The following is a 19,634-nucleotide window of genomic DNA, read 5'->3' on the forward strand; positions in this document are numbered from 1 at the left end:
TTTCTTCATAGCTTTTTTTCTCTTGTCTCATTCCATGTTATCGATATTACCTAACTTTGTGACATATACTTGAATTACAAACAACAATAAATTGTCAATATTTCAATAATATTTTCATGTCAATAATTTCAATCTGAGACTACTGGCCGTTCTGTTTTAGGATGTGTCAATCATATTTGGATTTTATTGGGAAAGAGACTGACGCGTTGCCAAATAAAATTTTATTATAAATTCAATTTTTACGAATCTCTCTCTCTCTCTCTCTCTCTCTCTCTCTCTCTCTCTCTCTCTCTCTCTCTTTCTCAATTGCTGCAAACTACATATCAACGAACGATCCATCTCACCTTTCATGCTTTTAAAAATACACTTGCAAAAAGAAACATTCTCGCATTCGCGGAATCGACGAAATGACTGGACCGAACGAAGGGCGTTAATTTCTCCTGCGGTCGAAACGATTTCGCGCGGGTGATGAATGAAGGCACGGGACGATCCTTTTTTGCAAAGTTTCCTTCGTACGGTCGCTCATCGAAACTACATAAGCTCTACTTATCCCCGCGGCAATAGTGTTGGCTTTGGTTTGAGGTTTGGTCGCGCCAAGCCGCGTGTTTGCGGTTTTGCTGTCGGCGCTCCGAAGTAGACTCTGCGCACACTGTGTATATCCACATATATCCACAAACAGCCGCCGTGTGTGTCCTGACGACAGCAGTCGAGTGCTGCGCAAGAGAGTGAACGGACGGCGATCGATATAACGATAGATGTTCTGCGAGCAGACAGCCTGAGCTTATCGACGATCGCGTGCCGCACCGCTCCCGTGTGTGATTTGTGGGGATAAAAACGCGCGCGGGATCGTCCGGTGTCAGATTTTTCGACGATGAGAGAGAGAGAAAAAAAGTTCACGCCGAGCGGAGCTGATAGCTAAACGGGAAAAATCGATGATTATTTTGTAAAAAAAAAAAAAAAAAAAAAAATAAAAAAAAGACAGAAAAAAGAGAAAAAAAAGCCTTCCCGTATGGGACACCGGGCTTTTAAAGGCAGTGAAAGCTCGCATTTAGGCACAATTCTTCCGATTCTATTCCACTAGTATTTCTATATCTGAATAAAACAATGATAAAAGGAAACAAAGATGCATACACGGAAAAAAAGAATATTCTTATTTTGACAATGTAAATGTTGAAATGAGATTATATTGCGTTAAACAAAGAAAATTTTCTTGGATGAAGACATTTTATATAGTTCAACCGAGAAAAATATATTCTTGATATTTGAGAATAATTTTCTTGATTGGAGAGGAAAAAATGTTGAATAGAACATAACACATGTTCAAATCAAAGATTATAATTTTCTTAGAGTTAAAATAATTATTTTATTCTTGAAATGACAATCGTATTATCGAAATAAGATTATAATATTGTTAAAATTTAAGATTTTTAAATTCTTTCAAGAAGATTATAAATTATTGCGTATATATGAAACAATGAACGCGTTTATATGAGTTTGATTTGACACTTACTTTTTTCTGTGTAGAACAGAGTATAAAGATAATAAAAAATATAACGATGCAAAATAATAAACTTAGTCTTCAATTTATTTAGACACGAAATTAATGTTTATTTGCACGTGATAATTAAAAGTGAATTACTCACTTTAAAGACACAGAAGGACTTTAAATTAAAAATAACGCTGGTAAAATTGCAGGTGAGCGATATATCGATGTTTCTGTACACTCTTAATTCCATTATCCTCGTTATCCCCAAAAGCGCGGTCAAGCATAACACAATCTAACATCTTAATAATACAGCCGGGTACGAGCCACCTTCCAGTTCATTACCCATTCGTGTCTAAGGGTGAGAGCGAAGTCAGGATAACGAACCTCTTGGAGCTCGTCGATGGTGGCGCGTTGCACGCCAAGGATCAATTGAAGAATCGTTCGGGCTAATTAATTGGAGAATAATCTGAGAAGAGCTTAATACAGACGTACTCGTTTACAGTACAACGATGATTTTCATCGAGAGACGGGGAAAGAAGGGGAGATTCTCTTTGCACGAATGTACCGTATAAAGTATACCGTAACAACAAATCGACAATATTATATAAACGTGCTGATAAAATCAAAATTAACTCACTTTGATTCAAGTTGGAAATAATACGAATAGCACTTTTGGCAAAATATATTTGAGAGAAATAGGGGAAATCAATATGTAAAAAAAAAAAAAAAAAAATTATTTACTTTTATGTTCCATATTTCAAAACCATTATTGATTTTTTATTTTACAGATAGATTTGATTTTAACACGTGGAAAGATCTGCCTCTCTGTCTAATATTTATAGATATAATATGTATAAATATATATTTATGTAGCGACATGTGTGTACGCGTGATCTTCGTAAACAGCGAATTTCCGTCGCGATGCGGAAGATGAAAAAAATTGCCCGTATTCCGGATAGAAATCGAAATGCGTTTTCTTATCGGACATCTCTTCCTCGTTCGATTTCCGCAGAAATATACCGATCGCCGGAGCCAATATCCTTACGTTTTGCTGGGATTCCGAAGTCGCGATCTGCATCGCGAAATAGTATCGGTAAATGGGGAAATTCCATGTTAAGATACGAGCCGACTGTACATCGGGCAAGCGACCAAAGAACAATAACGCCGAGGGGAATTTTTACTTCCGGCCGGATGCGCGCCACCATCGGCTACAGTTGCGGTGGATTTACATTTTCGTTGGCTGCGCATCGAATCATGCGTTTCTCTTTTCTTTCTTTCTTTTTTTTTTTTTTTTCCTTTCTTTCGCGGCGCTCGCGAATTTGGCTGTATTGAAGCGTAAAAATTGCCGGTCGCGTATGTATTCGTCGACTAGTCGACGAAATTCCAAATAAACTACCGCTGAATGATATATATGCATAAAAGAAAAAAAAGATTTTCTCTCTCTCTCTCTCTCTCTCTTTCTGTACAGTTGTACAATAATATTATGATATGCTACGAATTGGCGTTTCATACGAGACGACGGCAAACTTTTGCGATACAAAAATATAAGAGAGACACATCAAAATTATATTTTCATTAAAACATAGCCAATCGATATAGTGATTCGATCATAGACTATGACTTGTGTAAATTGCGAGAAAAAGTTTGTTTTTTATTTGAATTTAAATTAAAAAATTAATAATATCGCGTTAAATTGACATTATTATTCATTCGTGATGACTCTGTAAAACATTAAGCTTAAATTTAAATAAAATAAAATATTTGTGTAAACCTTATATAAACTGTTGGCTTACGATACACAATTTCTCTTTATATTTAATTTATTTTAATATATGCAATTAATTATTGTAAGTGTTAAAATTATATTTATATAAATTTGAAAAATAATACAAAAACGTATAAAGAATTTTGTAAAATGAAATTACAGACTGAAAGAAATTATTATTACAAAAAATATCAACAGTTTCTGTAAACTTTAATTCAAACGCGACGATATTACAATAATAATGGCAAGGATTGAATTAAGATTTCATATAACGTAATTGTGGCTAACTTTCTTTTTGTATTGCAGAGAGAACTTTAAGGAGCGGAAGGAAATTTCTCGGCGAGATATCGTACCGATACGTACAGCACAAAACTTGGAATTTTAATATCTTGACTTATAGCGATTGTTTTTTTTTTTGGCTGAGATGTATCTTGATTTCGCGAGAATGGACGATTGATCTTTACGGCCTCGATGAGTAAAAGAAAAGAAGTTGGGAAAATCTCGTTGCAGCCTCGATGGGGATTAAATATTGCGAATTTTTTCTTCAATAATATGCGGAGGGGGTTCATTCGGCGCGCAATCCGGAAGACCAGAAAAATGTAGCAATACGTTTAAACGCGATAAAATTTTTTCGCGCGTAAATGTACCCGTTAACGACATCAAGCGCAACTTCAGAGAGATTGCGAAATAATTCGGATTCCCTGGCAATGAATGCAAAATTATATCAAACGGAGTTCAAAGCGATATAAAATATCCCGCCTTGTTCCCTCGTCCCGTGCGCTGTCCAGAGATTAAAAAAAAAAAAAGATATCTTTGCAATTCATATACGCGGCTCATTTCAATTTAGATTGAAATTAGAACTTTTATTCATCCCTCTCAAAAATTTATAAAATTAAATTCCTCTCTCTTTGTTAATATATTATATTTCGCTACTATCCTCCCTTTACATTTGTTACAATGCGATCGATTGTTTTTATGATTTTCGTTACGAGTAAAATTACGCGCCTGTCATTACGTGTCATCGCATGTGCGAAAATGTGTCAGAATGACGTACGGCCGCTGATAATAACCGATTAGAAATAACGATTGCTCGTCGTTCGATATTCATGCAAACCCGAATGATCGTAGGGTAATAACGCTGATCTCGGTGAAAAGATACGAGGGGTGGTTTAAGTGCGTGTTTAGCGGTTGCGATCCCTCGTGGCCTTTCCATGGGACACTAAAGGGCACTAAGGGGCAGTATAAGGCTCGTATAAGGTGGAGAAGCGGTAGTGAGAGAGAGGTAAGCCGTTGCACACTCTGTACTTGGACCACGATACAAAATTATTCCGCGCAGGCGCCCGACAAAGTATTGTCCTGCCCAATCTTTGACACATTTCAAAATGAAAACATTTTTGAAAAAGACATAGAAAATTGCTTTAATTGAAATATGAAAGAAATTTAGAATTTTAACACAGAAATAATAAATCTCATTTCTTATTTAGTATGAATGACAGATGTACCTCGAGCAGAAAATGATATTTAAATAACAAACCATCGCTCTGGTGAATAGACAGCTCATGTTCTTAATTAAAAATATAAAAAAAAAGAAAGAGTATTTGCGTGTTCTCCTTACAGTTTTATACGATATCATGCTTGTATTATCGATTTGTTATTTACTGTGCTGAGATAAAAACCAGATAATCTCAAATAATTGGAACAGAATTAATTACTAGATTACTTGAAATTATTAATATTATCTGCAATCTTCTAGAAGTATCTATAATTATACGGCTTAATCATTAGTAGTAACTAATTTGATCCACTCGTTGCTTGTAGTAAGGAAATATATTAAATATAATGCGCGATATACGTCTACGGTGCCATTAATTTATTCCGTGTACGATAACAGCTGAGTGAGATGAGTGCGCCAGATGAGAAAATTATTCAAGATCCTAGGAAGATACGTATTCCTCCTCGCTCTCGATTTTTCTCTAACGTCCCACTCTTCGAATTTAATGAGATCCTTTATTGATGAATGACATTTATCAAAGTATTTTCGTATCATCCGACCACGTGATTTAACGATGTCACGTGCTCATAATTTTCTGCTTAGCCTTGCAGCAAAAATTGAGTTTTAGAAGATTAAGATGACGGAAAGTGAAAGAGAGGAAAATACGTCGATCTTAAAAATTTTAATTAAAAGTCGACTGAACGAAATATTAATGTTTAATATTTATCCGAAAAGTCTGTAATACTGAAGCTCGTTTTAATAAAGATAATTAAATTTTTGATCTTTGATATTAATATAGACTTTGTTATATAGATAGAAAATTATTGATAAATTATTCATAAATTTTTCTTAGTTTTTTAGTAAACTATCTTTTTCATTATATAATGCGTCATAATTCACAAATATAATTAAATTGTTAAAAGTAAGAAATAAAATTCGCGTATATAAATAAATCGTAATAAAAGTATTCAGTCTCGTGTACATACCTTAAACGATCCGAGATCTTTCACGCTGCACGCCAGTTTGACATTTCGTCCTGCCGGTACCGTAATATTTCCTATTTCGTCGACGAATTGAGGATCAGGGATGGTTGAAACTGAAAAAAAAAAAAATATATATATATATATATATATATATATATATAATTAATATAAAAATATGTACATGTACGTTTATCGATACACACATGAAATATAATTTCATGGTAATGATATCTCGAAAGTATAATCATATTAGCATAAAAGCGCGATAAAATTTCTAGACTAACGTACACATAATAATTAACTAATAACCTCGTGTGTACATTTAATTACGCTCGTAGACTGATAAGAAATCAAAATCACGTGTAAATTCCCGCGTTAATTACATTCCTACATCCAGCATCGCTCCGACAATATTACAACATATTATTTGCACACCATTGTATCTCATTGTCACATCGTGTTTTAATTAAATTTTAATACAGTCGAGATCGCGCGGGACACTGGTCGGTATATATGTGTATGTACAATAGCGATGCGAGAAAATCTTGCGCCAAATTCGCTTGACGAATATGAGACAGTTTCGGGATCTGTCAGACACTGGCGCCGGAAGATAAAGGGGGATGGCGGAACTCGATCGACAAAATCCGATACAAAGTTCGACAGCGAAATTTTTTGAAATCACAACGTCAGTGAGTTTGCACGAGTATACCAGGGTGGTATGGGGATGGGGGAGAAGAAAGCGTACCGTACGTGCACCCCTCCCCCCTCCCCTCCTCCCCCTCTTCTCTTCTTTTGCTTACCACCGAAAGGAGGATCGATCGATCTAGGGGACGATGTACGCGTGGTTGCGTGGATGCGCTTTGAGTTATAGAAGCTCACCAGTCGGCGTGACAGCTTAGTTATTGAATACAAAATGCAATTTTTCAAGTCTCTCTACGTTCCGACCATCGCATCGTCGTCGAGGGTCTCGTCGGAATAGACGGTCCTTCGCGTGCGTGCGCGCACGTGTGATCGAATCTACGAGAAGATTTCGAGATACTTATGGAGATCGAGCTCTCTCTCTCTCTCTCTCTCTCTCTCTCTGTCTCTCTCTTTCTTTCTCCTTCCTTTCTGTCCGCCCGCGATCGCATCTCTTCGCCGCGTAACGTTATTTCATGCGTGAGGCCCGCATTCGCGGCGATGTGTCGCGAAAGTGTCGCGCGCAGGACACGATACGAGCTCGCATAATGGCCTGGGTGTGTCGCGAAAACGAATTTATACACGCGATACATCGCTCTTTGTTGCTCCGTCTCTACTTTCTATAGTATCAAATTAGATTGCAGCAGTAACCTCGGTACGTGTGGATGAGGATACGCGGCGCGTTGTGCTCGTACATCTGTCGAAATATTTTACGAAAATTCATTTTATCATAGTAATCTCTCGCACAAGTTTCTCGGCTACAACAACGCGACATAGGGCACCATTGGTATGGAAAATGTTAGGGTCTTCCGTAAAGAATTTAATTTTTATTAAAGTACTTACAGTTTCAATTCAAATGTTATTGTAGATTTTAAGAAAAGTCGGAAAAACAATATTCCTTGAATCGTCTTTTTTTTTCACTAGGTAAAACTATTTATTTAATCTACCTAGAATTATTAAATTTAATATTAATAATTAATTAATAAGAGTTTTCACAAAATGAAATCCAGCTTCATACACCCAAATGGAATTGCGTGAAATATGCTATGCGATCATCTTAACAAAAACAAAATTAATTCCACGAAAACGTAGTAAATTACCTTATTATTAAAAACCTGATGTCATCCCAAGTTTCATTCTAATCCTCTGTCGATGTATTTTCGAAAACACAAAACACTCACAAAACACTTGCACTTAAATGACTATGAGTACACTAATTAATCACTTATGACGATCGCGCGACATTTTGCACGACACTCTCGATAATAATCGCACTCCTCGGCCCGAACTTTGTTTTATTTACGACATAGAATAATGTGAAAAAAATAATAGTATTCATCGCGCGAGCAATCGGCAAATTATATAACTAAATATTATCGGATATTACATTACAGATATACGTGGCGAGATTTTCTCGCTTGATCGTCGCCACACGAATAATAAAATTACACGTACAACGCGTTATATATAATACACGATACAAAAACTCGATGCATTCTTTTGCGCGGATTAATAAATAATACCCTGTAACGATTGTCTGTCTATCAACTCGGCATTCCCGACACTCGTTCGAAATCCGTCATTTGCAACGCGATAAATTATCTCAGTTATGTCGTTTACGAATATCGAAAGACGTAAATCACGATCGCGGGGACTAATAATAATAAAGAAATAATCGCCCGTTATTATGTTCGGCACTCCCGACGATACAAGACGCGAGAAAATCAGAGGATCGACATCGCTGGCAGCGATCCCTCAGATACTGACCCCTGTAGCGCCGTAGAAGAGCTCCCTTTCACAGTCGGTTTTTGCGCGCGGTATTATTACGCGCAGCGTCCAACATTCGAAAATTTTCCGCCATGTCTATTTTCCTTACGATACGCTTTGCGTATTTCGTCCGTCTTTCCACTCTCGGCACTCCCGACACTTGTTCACCCGCGAAGTTCTCCCTTTCGACCGATTTAAGACGCGCGAAACAGAGGATCAACATCGCCCCGGCAGCGATCTCTCTGATACTGACCTCCCCTCTACGGGATATTGAACTTGGTATTACTGTGCGCATTAAGCCTTGTCTACAGTAAGTCGTTGACGTAGGAAGCCCCAACCAATCACGATTGAATTTAGAAAAGAACAATCCAACGCAATTGGTTAAACTTCTTATGATCATCGACTTATTGTAGACAAGGCTTTGCGTAATTAGACGCCTGGGTACGTGCAGCTGCTCGTCGACAAATTCCGAGAATCGTCCCTGTTTTTCCTCGTAATACACGCTTCGCGCTGTACATGTTACCGCTCTATATTTTTTCTTCCGCGACGAAATAATATGATAAAAATTTTTACATGGAGACAATATTACAGTAAAAATTAGAACAATTATAGAATAATTATCATGGAATATACTAACTGTACATATATATAAAAGAAATAGCAGGATGATTTTATTCAATATTATATATTCAATAATATTATATACGTATGTTATATTTTAAAGAAATATTGCAATTATTCAAAAATCTTTAAATATCAAACTATTGCGTAATCATTTATAAACAATAAAAAAATATACATAATTTATATACATATATGCATCACTGCGTGTGCGTGATAGGCGCGTGTAGCTCTCGTCAACGAATTCTGAGAATTCTGAGAATCGTCCCTGTTTTTTCCCTGTAATACACGCTTAATATTTTTATTCAATAATATATATGAATATTACATACGAGTATTATGTTTTATGAAGAACTATTGCAATTTCAAATTTTAATGCAAACAACTCGACAAATAAATATACAATCGTTAACAAATAATTTATCATCTATATAGTATGTATATGTGCACAATTAATTACTATAGACAATTTATTATAGACGAAACACGAACGTCTCACCTCGGTATTTATATATACGGCGTCTCAAATAATCTAATTTTTAATTAATATTTTAATCATTTTTATGAATAGATGCTTGTGAGGCATTCTAGTTTGAACTATAGAGATTTTATATTACAGATAATAATAGTAGATTATATATATATTAATAATATAATATATAAAAAAAACTATAAATAATTATAATTATAATTATAATTATAATTTAGTTCCATATATATTATATTATTAATATATATATATATATATATATATATATATATATATATTAGGTTATATATAATATAAAAGACTATACTTTATAATATGTTGCATCACACTGTAACATTTTAATTATGTTTGCAATCTTTCTATATTCTATGGAATATAATTATATCTAATTATATATGAACAGAATGTCTCATTAAACTGTCATTGAACTTTCCGCGATTACTTTCACACCTCTCTCTCTCTCTCTCTCTCTCTCTCTCTCTCTGTCACGACATCATCGACCGCCAATTACATACGGGGTAAAAAGGCAACAATACAGGCGATACATATCGACTCGAAACGCAAACTTCTCACGTCTACTTGACTTTTTTTTATATTTGACTACAATAGTTTTATTATAAACTTCAGATCTGAATGATATAAGTATATCTTGTACTCAAATGAGAAATAGAGAGAGAAAAAATTTGTTTATTTTATATTTACAAAAAGAGAAAGGGAGAGGGAAGGAAAGCCAAACTTATTAAATTAGATTTGCCAAAGTGCAGTTACAGTAATATCCACTCTGTCTTTACTGAGTTAACATTTTTTTACAATGTACCTGTATTGGACGCAGCAGATTCACAAGAGCGCGCTCGCGTGTGCAGGTGACGTCACCGACAATCATATGTTATGCACGTGGAATGGTTTTTAAAAGTAAATCGAAAACGACTCTCTCTTGCCAAGTAACCAAAAGGTGTATATCACTAGAAAATTCTCTTTGAGCTGCTACCATCGACTTTACTATTTAGAGAGCCAAAGCAGCCTAGTAGTCACGTGTGCAGCAACACGCATGTATGTGGTTGGGCGTTTCCGGTTGTACAGAGAGACTGCATTTCAAATTCGCACTTTAAATTTTCCCTACATCGTCCGCAATTGCCTCGCATAAAATAGTTTGAGCGGGATTCTCAAAATTAAAAATCCTTTTTGTCAAGAAATTTTCATTAAGTATCTCAATCAGTAATTGAGCGATCTGTGCAGACTTTCGTAAAGGCAGTAAATTTAGTAACGCACTATATAAAGTATTTCATAAACATTAACCATGTAGCATTCACATTGAATAATTATTTATAAAAATAGATTATTTAAAAAATAAATTATTAGTTTACTGAAAACAATTATTTAAAAATAGTGTTTTATAATTCTTTTAAATAAAAAATTATTCAAAGTTTAAGTTTTCTGAAAATAAAAGATACAAATATATAGATAATGTTTATCTTACAAATTCGATATAATTAAAATTATTAATTAGATTAATAACTTTAAAAAAAGTTTTCGCGAATTTGTATGTATGGGTATGACCGTTTCAAATATGATTTTTTGTATCATTTTAAATTTTATCTCAAACATTATATAATTAGAAAGATAATTAGAAAAGTGAGGCAAAACAATTAATACGTAAAAACAGCATTTTATAAATCTTTTCAAATTATTTCCTCGTCCGCATTTACTTTGCTAACAGTGTTTCTTTTGTTCACAGTCTTGTCAACTGTCGAATTATTAATTATTCAGCGGAAGTAGCTTGACGAGAGATGCTTCTATTGCGCGATAATTGATATGGCATCGGCCGTGAAATGAACCTACATTGTGATAATGAGTTCGACGCAGCCCGGAGCTAACCACGTCGCGAAACAAAGATTATTCCTCGCGCCTCTGAAACGCGGCGGAAATGGATAAGAAGCTAGGGTAGAAGATCAGCGTAACTTTCGCTTTATTATTTGTAGAAACTTTAACCCGGCCATATAATTGGAACGGACTTTCGTTTGACGAGAGAGACGAGTGCGAGTCGAGCGAGAAGCTAAAGGCGAATAACTTACAGAGTTACACAAAAGCGTACTTATACGAGCATTACATGCACACACTCGCATACGTGGACGTTGTTGGGGATGGTTTTCATATGACGCGGAGGTGATTAAAGAGCGGGAGATCTCTTCATTACACGGGTCGAGTGCCCGCGCGAATTTTAATTAATATCTGCGACAAGTCTCTGGTCACGTGTCGCGCGTTCAGCACTGCCACGCACCGATCCTAATATTGTATCAGATATTCGATGTGATAATCGCTTTGATTCATTAATTAGTAGTACGTATAACGTAAGCATCTATTTGACATTTTATCTTTTCTTATCATCGATGAGTAAAATTATATTTATACTTTCTAGGCAAATGAGAAAATTGTAAGAAATAAAATTCACAGAAATTTGTTCTATTTATATTTTTATAAATTTGTTTATATAATAAATACGAAAAAATACGATTAAGATATTCGATGTGAAATCGCTTTGATTCATTAATTAGTAGTACGTGTAACGTAAGCATCTTTTTGACATTTTATCTTTTCTTATCATCGATGAGGAAAATTTATATTTTCTAGGCAAATGAGAAAATTGTAAGAAATAAAATTCACAGAAATTTGTTCTATTTATATTTTTATAAATTTGTTTATATAATAAATAATACGAAAAAATACGATTAAGATATTTAATGTGAAATCGCTTTGATTCATTAATTAGTAGTACGTGTAACGTAAGCATCTTTTTGACATTTTATCTTTTCTTATCATCGATGAGAAAAATTTATATTTTCTAGGCAAATGAGAAAATTGCGAGAAATAAAATTCACAGAAATTTGTTCTATTTATATTTTTATAAATTTGTTTATATAATAAATAATACGAAAAAATACGATTAAGATATTTAATGTGAAATCGCTTTGATTCATTAATTAGTAGTACGTGTAACGTAAGCATCTTTTTGACATTTTATCTTTTCTTATCATCGATGAGGAAAATTTATATTTTCTAGGCAAATGAGAAAATTGTAAGAAATAAAATTCACAGAAATTTGTTCTATTTATATTTTTATAAATTTGTTTATATAATAAATAATACGAAAAAATACGATTAAGATATTCGATGTGAAATCGCTTTGATTCATTAATTAGTAGTACGTGTAACGTAAGCATCTTTTTGACACTTTATCTTTTCTTATCATCGATGAGGAAAATTTATATTTTCTAGGCAAATGAGAAAATTGCGAGAAATAAAATTCACAGAAATTTGTTCTATTTATATTTTTATAAATTTGTTTATGTAATAAATAATACGAAAAAATACGATTAAGATTGTGTATCTTATAGTAACAATCTAAATTTTATTCAAGATATAATATTTATGTAATACAATATTTTTTATATTTATATAATACAATTTTATATATTTATTATAATTATGATATTTATATGATACGATATAAGATATATTTATATAATACAATATTAACATTAAACAATCGATAACATTCATGAATTTCTGCAACAAAAACTGATTCTATTTTCAAGTAGTAATTGAAACATTTAGAGAGGTCAACAAATGTTAAGCACAAATAATTAAGCGATATACTCCGCGTTAGCTCATCTATTTCCATCGAAAAAATCAATTACTAAAAAGGGTGTAATAAATGTATAATTAAGTACTTAAAATATTGTGAAAATAAACACTATCCGGCTATCTTTTTCTTGTCGAATTATTAAAATTTGATTAATAAATTGAAATTAGATAATAAATTGTGGCAAACGAGAATCAGCCAATTTTTCTTAACAGATATATAGATTAGTAAAAGGAAAGAAGAAGTGAGATCTTGAAGTTTTTATATTCGTGACATCACAAGAAATTGCTGACCGGCCAATCTTGTCTCATCGAATATTGATTTATTTCTAAAAGGAATAATGGAATTCCAGCAGAATTATAACTCTTATCTTACAACATAGGCAAAAAGTCTACGTTCTTTTAAAGTAAAAAGAGAGAGAGAGAGAGAGAGAGAGAGAGAGAGAGAGAAGAAAAGAGTTAAAGAAGAAAGAGTAATTCGCATGCTCTAAATTTTTACGGAATGTGTGAAGCAATATAATGCGTTTCCACTTACAAATTAAATTTCTTTTACGCGCGATATGTAAATAAAATATAAATTCTTAATTATGTATATATAAATTCATGTGAAAAGAATAATTTCTATTAAAATCAGCGTCTCATTGAGGTAAAGAACAATCGAGATAATATCGAGAAATTCACTTAAATACAGATAATGTGTCGAGTAAATCTCAAAGACCATACTTGTCTCGAGGGTGTCTTGTGATGACTTGTATAAGAGGGGGACCGGTGAAAAGTCTGCCTTATACTACCGCAACAACGCGTGCGATGCTCCGAGCACTGGGAAGCTCGTGAAGAAGAGTGCCAGGAGCAACAGTTTATGTCAATTTTCCGCTTCATGTAGTGTCGCGCACTCTTCGCGAAAAAGCAAAGGCGTAGCTTGCCGAGCATACCGTCGTGGAAATATCGCTATTGTAAACGCGAAAGGCGATACGTAATTTAATACGAGGTGGAAAAGAGGAAAGGGACCGAAGGGATGATTTTTCCACTATCGTGTTGACATTATGCGAACAATTTCACTTACTATCCTCCAATTTTACCTGTTCGCACGTACTTAATAATTACACTCTGTGTTATCTATAAACGTGTACAGATTATTTCTGTGTGGAATCTTGGAAGAAAAAATTTTTTTATTTATGAGCATCATTGCGGTAGATGATGACTTATGTCAATCTTTTATGTGGAGTAAAAAAAAAAAAAAAATATTTTAGCGTTTATGAAAAATGTGTAAATCTTTACACGATATTTTTCGAAAGATTACAATATTATAAATACACACGCGTACTCACATAAATTTAATCAGCAATTCATAGATAATAAAAGCGTTATTTAAAGAAAGAAAAGAAACGACAATTATTTTATTCGTTCCGTTAGTTTCGGAGCTGCATCGCGCTTGAAATCGATGAATTTTAAACGCGTGAAGTTTTTTTAAAGGCGTAATTGGATGAAAAAAATTGATTTCGTCAAGACAATCAGGAACATCGTATGTGTGTGAAGTCATACAAGATAAGTGCTCCACAAATGAAATGACGAGGTTCGCAGCCTCTCTGTGCGAAAAGTCAGAGCGCGATATTGAGAATCGAATTGTTTTCGGATTTTCATTAAATCGAGATCGCAATCGCGTTTCCCTCCCTTCCCCCCCCCCCCCCGATTCCGGCAAACGCGACGCCGTAAGAAATCGCCGCGAAGAGTTGTACGGTCTGAAGCGTTCATCAGAAATGCATGGGGTTCCCGCGGGCCGATTCCGCAACCAGAAAAAGGACTGTTTCCTTCTTGCGGGAGGACCTCTACGTGGGGCTGTAAAGTCCGAACGAAATCCGAGATAAGACGACGGTTGAGCGCGCGCACACACACACGTGTGCAACTCACACGGGAACATTTTCCCTCTTTCTATCTCTCTCTTTACTACGCACATCGACCGTTCGTATAGAATTTATACACATATCACCGTCCGCAGACATTCCCGTTGGAACGGAGTTTATCTTGATTCTACCGGAGTATTTCCTGTCGATGTGCGTTTCACCCACCGCTTTTCCCTCCTCTTTTTTTTTTCTTCTCTCTCTTCATTCTCCCGTTCCTTTTTCGGCTCGACTCGAGAAAAACCACGCCCGTGGAATGCACTCTCGCCGTGCGAATTGCGCACGTGCGAGACGAAGATTTTCATGGGTAAGATTTTTCAATGCTAATGTCACCTTAACACCCGCTAGAGACGACTCTGTCAATAATCTCTGGAGTGGCTTTTTTCATCCAGGTAATAGTTTTCTTTATTATAGAAATATTTCTAGATAGATAGCAAAGAGTTACTTAAAACGGATTATTAAAACATGGCGAACCAATTATTCGAAATTATCTACAAACATTATCTTAATATAAAACGTGGATAAATATCAAATGTCCAAATTCAATTTTAATTGCGGAAAGAAGTTGCAAAAAATGTTCATACCATGTGATATTTGTTGAATTGAAACAGAAACCTGGGACCGCGGATTTTAACAGTATATATACATCGGCGAGGATGCCTCTGACAAATGACAGTAGTCTGTCTATCCCGGGGCCAATGAGTCGTCCTTATCAGCCACCTTACGAGCAACGCAGCCTCTCGATTTTTCCTTTGGAAAAGCGAAAAAAGCCGCCGCTGGCACACCTATCTATCGATATCACTTCTTTGCCATGGTGGTAGACTGATGATAGAAAAACAAGAGCGAGGGCGAGATAAACCTTTCTTTTGCGCCGACATCATCAGCTGCAAAGATTAAGTGGCCTTAATAGAGAAATATCCTAGATTAGTGACGCTAGACGATATGACCGCGCGATCACAATTATCGGATGTGCTGTGCCGCGAAAAAAAAAAAAAAAAACTTTACTGACGTTACCTCCTATTAATGCGGATTATCTTCCGTTTCCACGATCACATTGATCAACGAAAAAACGTGAGGAAAGGACAAATGTTACCCGTTTTTTATCGCGTCGTATTTTTTTTTTTTTTTTTTTTTATCATGCCACAAATGTCGCCCGTTTCGTTCCACGTGGTTTTTTCCATCTCTTTTTATTTTTTTCTCTGGTTTACAATGAAAATTATGAGAAAATTGCGAGATAAAGACGAATCAGATTCTTTTTTTCACTTTCATACACAACACAGTGTTACAATGCAAATTTAAACGCATATTAAGTAGAGTATCTCAGTTTATGAAGAGACACTATCTTCTGTCATCGAAAATATCGTAAGCTCACACGTAAATTATTGTGTAAATGAATCAAATGCTTTTTTCCGATTGCACAACTTAATGAAAAACTTGTTTAATTTTTGGAAAACATTTTTTTCTAAAAGAAGAAATAAAAAATTATACAGTGATTTATGAAATTAAAAAACATTACAATTTTAACGTATGTAAATTGTTGTTTAAATTAATTAAATACTATTTTTTTCGAGCTGCGTACAACAGAGTAAAAAATTCAAGCAATTTTCAAAGCGAGAAAGAAAAATATATAGCCTTACAAAATTAAAAGATAAAATATTTTAAAAATGTATTGTTCTACTGTTTTCCAATTTTTTTATTTAAGCAAATTTTTTTTGTAAAATTTCTAAACCTGTTTAAGGGGATCCTAAACCGTCCTGTATTATCGATATTTTTATTATTATACTAAAATGTTTTTATTGGTTGTACAGAATGATAAATTCTTTTCCACGATAAAAGTATATGCCGAAACTTTTTCAGAATTTATGCAATCTTATGTTAATAAAAAAAAAAAAAGTTAAGAAATTACAGTTATTTTATCGGCTTCTAGAGCCAGATCGTAACAATAATTGCTAGATACAAACGTTTTGCAGTTTGTATCAACAAAATGAGATAGATTTCAGATGTAAATTGTATGAAGGAATATTAGTGAACTTTTAGCTATGAGCTTAGAATAAAAAAACATTCTGGATAAAAAACATTTCGTTGAAGAAAATGATTTTTAGCAATTCTTATAGTGGGAATCTATTTTATTTTATGTGTTTAAATTTTAATTTTTTATATTAGTAAATATATTGTCATTAAGTTAGATTTTGATCGGTTATATAGAACAGCTTTAGGATTGCTTCAAGTTTATAAGAGTTTGAATTAAAATATACATATATTAATTATCTAAAATTATTCTCTTTGTATAAATTGTGATTTAAGAGAAAGCAGCGTCTACTAAAAAATACTTTATCAATTAAGTAATCGATCGTTATGCGATTTACGTATAGACGCGCGTACGCTGCGAAAATATTCCAAACTATCTCGTGGAGGATTCGCTTCTATCTCTTTGGGAATCACAGAGTGTTTCTTCGCATTAAACCGAACTGTTATATGTGAACGCGTTTCCAGTCTAACCTATCCGCCCCCCTTCTTTTCTTCTTGAACCCCGTTTATTTCCCTCTTTTCCGCCGTTCCTTTTTTTTTTTTTCTTCGAGGTCTCTCAGACTTGCTTTTATTCCCTACCTTATCGGCTCAGATCTCATAAATTTCTCGGAAAACGCGATTAAGCGGCCCCCAGGCTTTCTCCCACTTCCCCCTGGCTCGGATACCATCTACCTCTACTCTTTACTCCGATCCCGAAGCCCCTCCGCGACCCTTCCAATCTAAGTATTCAAATGAGAGAACCAACTTGCACCCCTTGCGTCGTACGCCGTATAGCTTTTTACAATCGCGAGGTCCTCCCCCGCATGCTCGTTACATTTCCTCCACGAGGGTAAGGGGGGCGACGAGGGAGAGAGACGCGGCTCGGTGCGGCTCGGCACGACGCGATGGTCGGTGGACCAGCTCGGAAACTTGCAAACGACGGAAAAGCAGCGGCGTACGTACATATTATTCGCGTGTAAAAACGAGGAAAAACGAGAATCGTTGCGGTATCGCCAGGAATTTTTCTTATAAAGAGTCCACGCTGAAAAATTCCCACGTTCTTGCGCACGGAAAAAGAACGTGGAAAGTCAGAGAATTTTTTATCTTAAAGTAATGCAAGAGGACGAAAAGAAGTTATAAAGATTGAGTCCAGCCAACGACATGCGCGAGGAAATACCGTCATAATGAAACTTTGTAAAAAAAAGAAAAAACAAAAGGAGTTGATAACAAGAGAGAGAGAGAGAGAAAGAGAGACTCTTTATCTTTATATTTTAATTTGTTTTCCATAATATTCGTGCAAACATTCAAAGATGAAATTTGATATTTAATATTAAACTTTCTTCCCCTGCGATGCGCAAAAATAGTTAAAATGTCCGATTTGGGAAAAAGATACTGGATTTGTTTTGCCAGTGATAGAATCAGTGACTCCGCCAACCTCCGGGAAGTCTGGCAGTCGAATGGAGAAAGACGGAGATCTTATCTAAATGAACTGCCGGCGTCGTAACTTCGTACATACTCCGGTTAAACGGTCGCGGAACGACGTGGAAATGTTCCGTTTTCCCTGAGAAAAGTATAATTGGACCCGGATGTAAAATGAGAAAGTCAAACTGCACATCGTTCCCGAAAACGAGATCTGATAATTCCTCGAGATATTAGGATGTACACTTATACGCCATTAGGGAAATACCGCTAGATACGGAGCGAATAAACGTACAAACAGTTTCTTAAAACGAGGATACCGAGAGATTAGGTCGTTGGAGGAAATCGGAACATTTTGTAAAAGGAGCGCGCGCGTAGTTCCGGTGCGCTAAACTCCCCCCTCCCCCCCCCCCTTCCCCCGTTGAAAGCAATGCCGCGCGCGGTAAAATAATATTCTTTCATACATCAATCTGCAGTAAAGTAAATCCTCTCGAGACCCCTCTCCCTTTCCCCCCTCCCTCCCCCTCCCTCTCCCCCTCCCCACCCCCTATGTATCGTGTGACGGATATTCAGCGCTCCCGCGAGGAGAGTGAGGTAAGACGCGCGGAGTGAGAATATCGGATTTACGTACACTATGCAACTCGTCCCTTTTACCTGTCGTCTCTTCGTCGTAAAGGCTCCCTTTCCGACGTCTCCAAACGCGATTTTCACCTTTTGTTTCGCGGCGCGATGACGGACTTCGCGTCGAAATCTAATACCTCGCATTGCGGATACAGCCGATGTTTTAACGTTCTCCAAAGATTACGTTGTGAAATGCTATTCTTCAGTACTAAGTGATGTTTTACCGTAAAAAAAAAAAAAAAAGTGTGAAGTCCGCCTAATTTGAAATCCTTTTTTCACGAAAAAAAAAAAAAAAAAAAAAAAAAAACAGAAGTTTAAGAAATTTGATATTAAAATTCAGATAAAAATCACTATTAATAATAAACATATTAATAAACGTTTGACATATGTATAATAGTTTTAGCGGGAGCGTTGATATGCATATTTCAAATACAGACAGTTAAAAATAGCTATTTAGATAGGTTAAATAAAATTATAAATTATTTGAAACTTTAATTCCTTTTCTGTAAAACGGATAAAAAAATGCAGGAAATATTTATTTAAAACACAGATATTAAAAAAATTAACTGAAATAATAGTTTTAAAATAATTATTACAAAAACATACACACATTATTTCAAATAATGTTTTCAAACTTATATTGATTATTTCAAGTATTTTATTTCTTGCATTATTTCACAGAAAAAATAAGAAGAATAAAAAGAAAATTAGAAAAGTAACCAAACAAATAAAGACATATTTTTACATTAACCATTATTTAATACAATC

The 19,634-nt window shown here is 34.9% G+C and overlaps 1 protein-coding gene and 1 long non-coding RNA gene across 4 annotated transcripts in view; one reads left to right on the forward strand and one right to left on the reverse strand.

The window, feature by feature from the left end:
- Positions 1–19,634, forward strand: part of LOC140666541 (uncharacterized) — a 180,828-nt gene that overhangs the window by 135,094 nt on the left and 26,100 nt on the right. The gene's annotated exons all lie outside the window — the stretch shown is intronic.
- The window catches only part of LOC140666535 (lachesin), a 177,405-nt gene that overhangs the window by 111,866 nt on the left and 45,905 nt on the right, over positions 1–19,634 (reverse strand). For both annotated transcript variants that reach the window (XM_072893810.1, XM_072893809.1), the window contains exon 2: positions 5,730–5,839. In XM_072893810.1, the coding sequence (XP_072749911.1) occupies positions 5,730–5,839 (110 nt within the window). The remainder of the gene's footprint in view (positions 1–5,729; positions 5,840–19,634) is intronic.

The sequence above is a fragment of the Anoplolepis gracilipes genome, chromosome 6 (genome assembly GCF_047496725.1).
Source record: "Anoplolepis gracilipes chromosome 6, ASM4749672v1, whole genome shotgun sequence".
In the NCBI taxonomy this organism is placed as follows: Eukaryota; Metazoa; Arthropoda; class Insecta; order Hymenoptera; family Formicidae; genus Anoplolepis; species Anoplolepis gracilipes.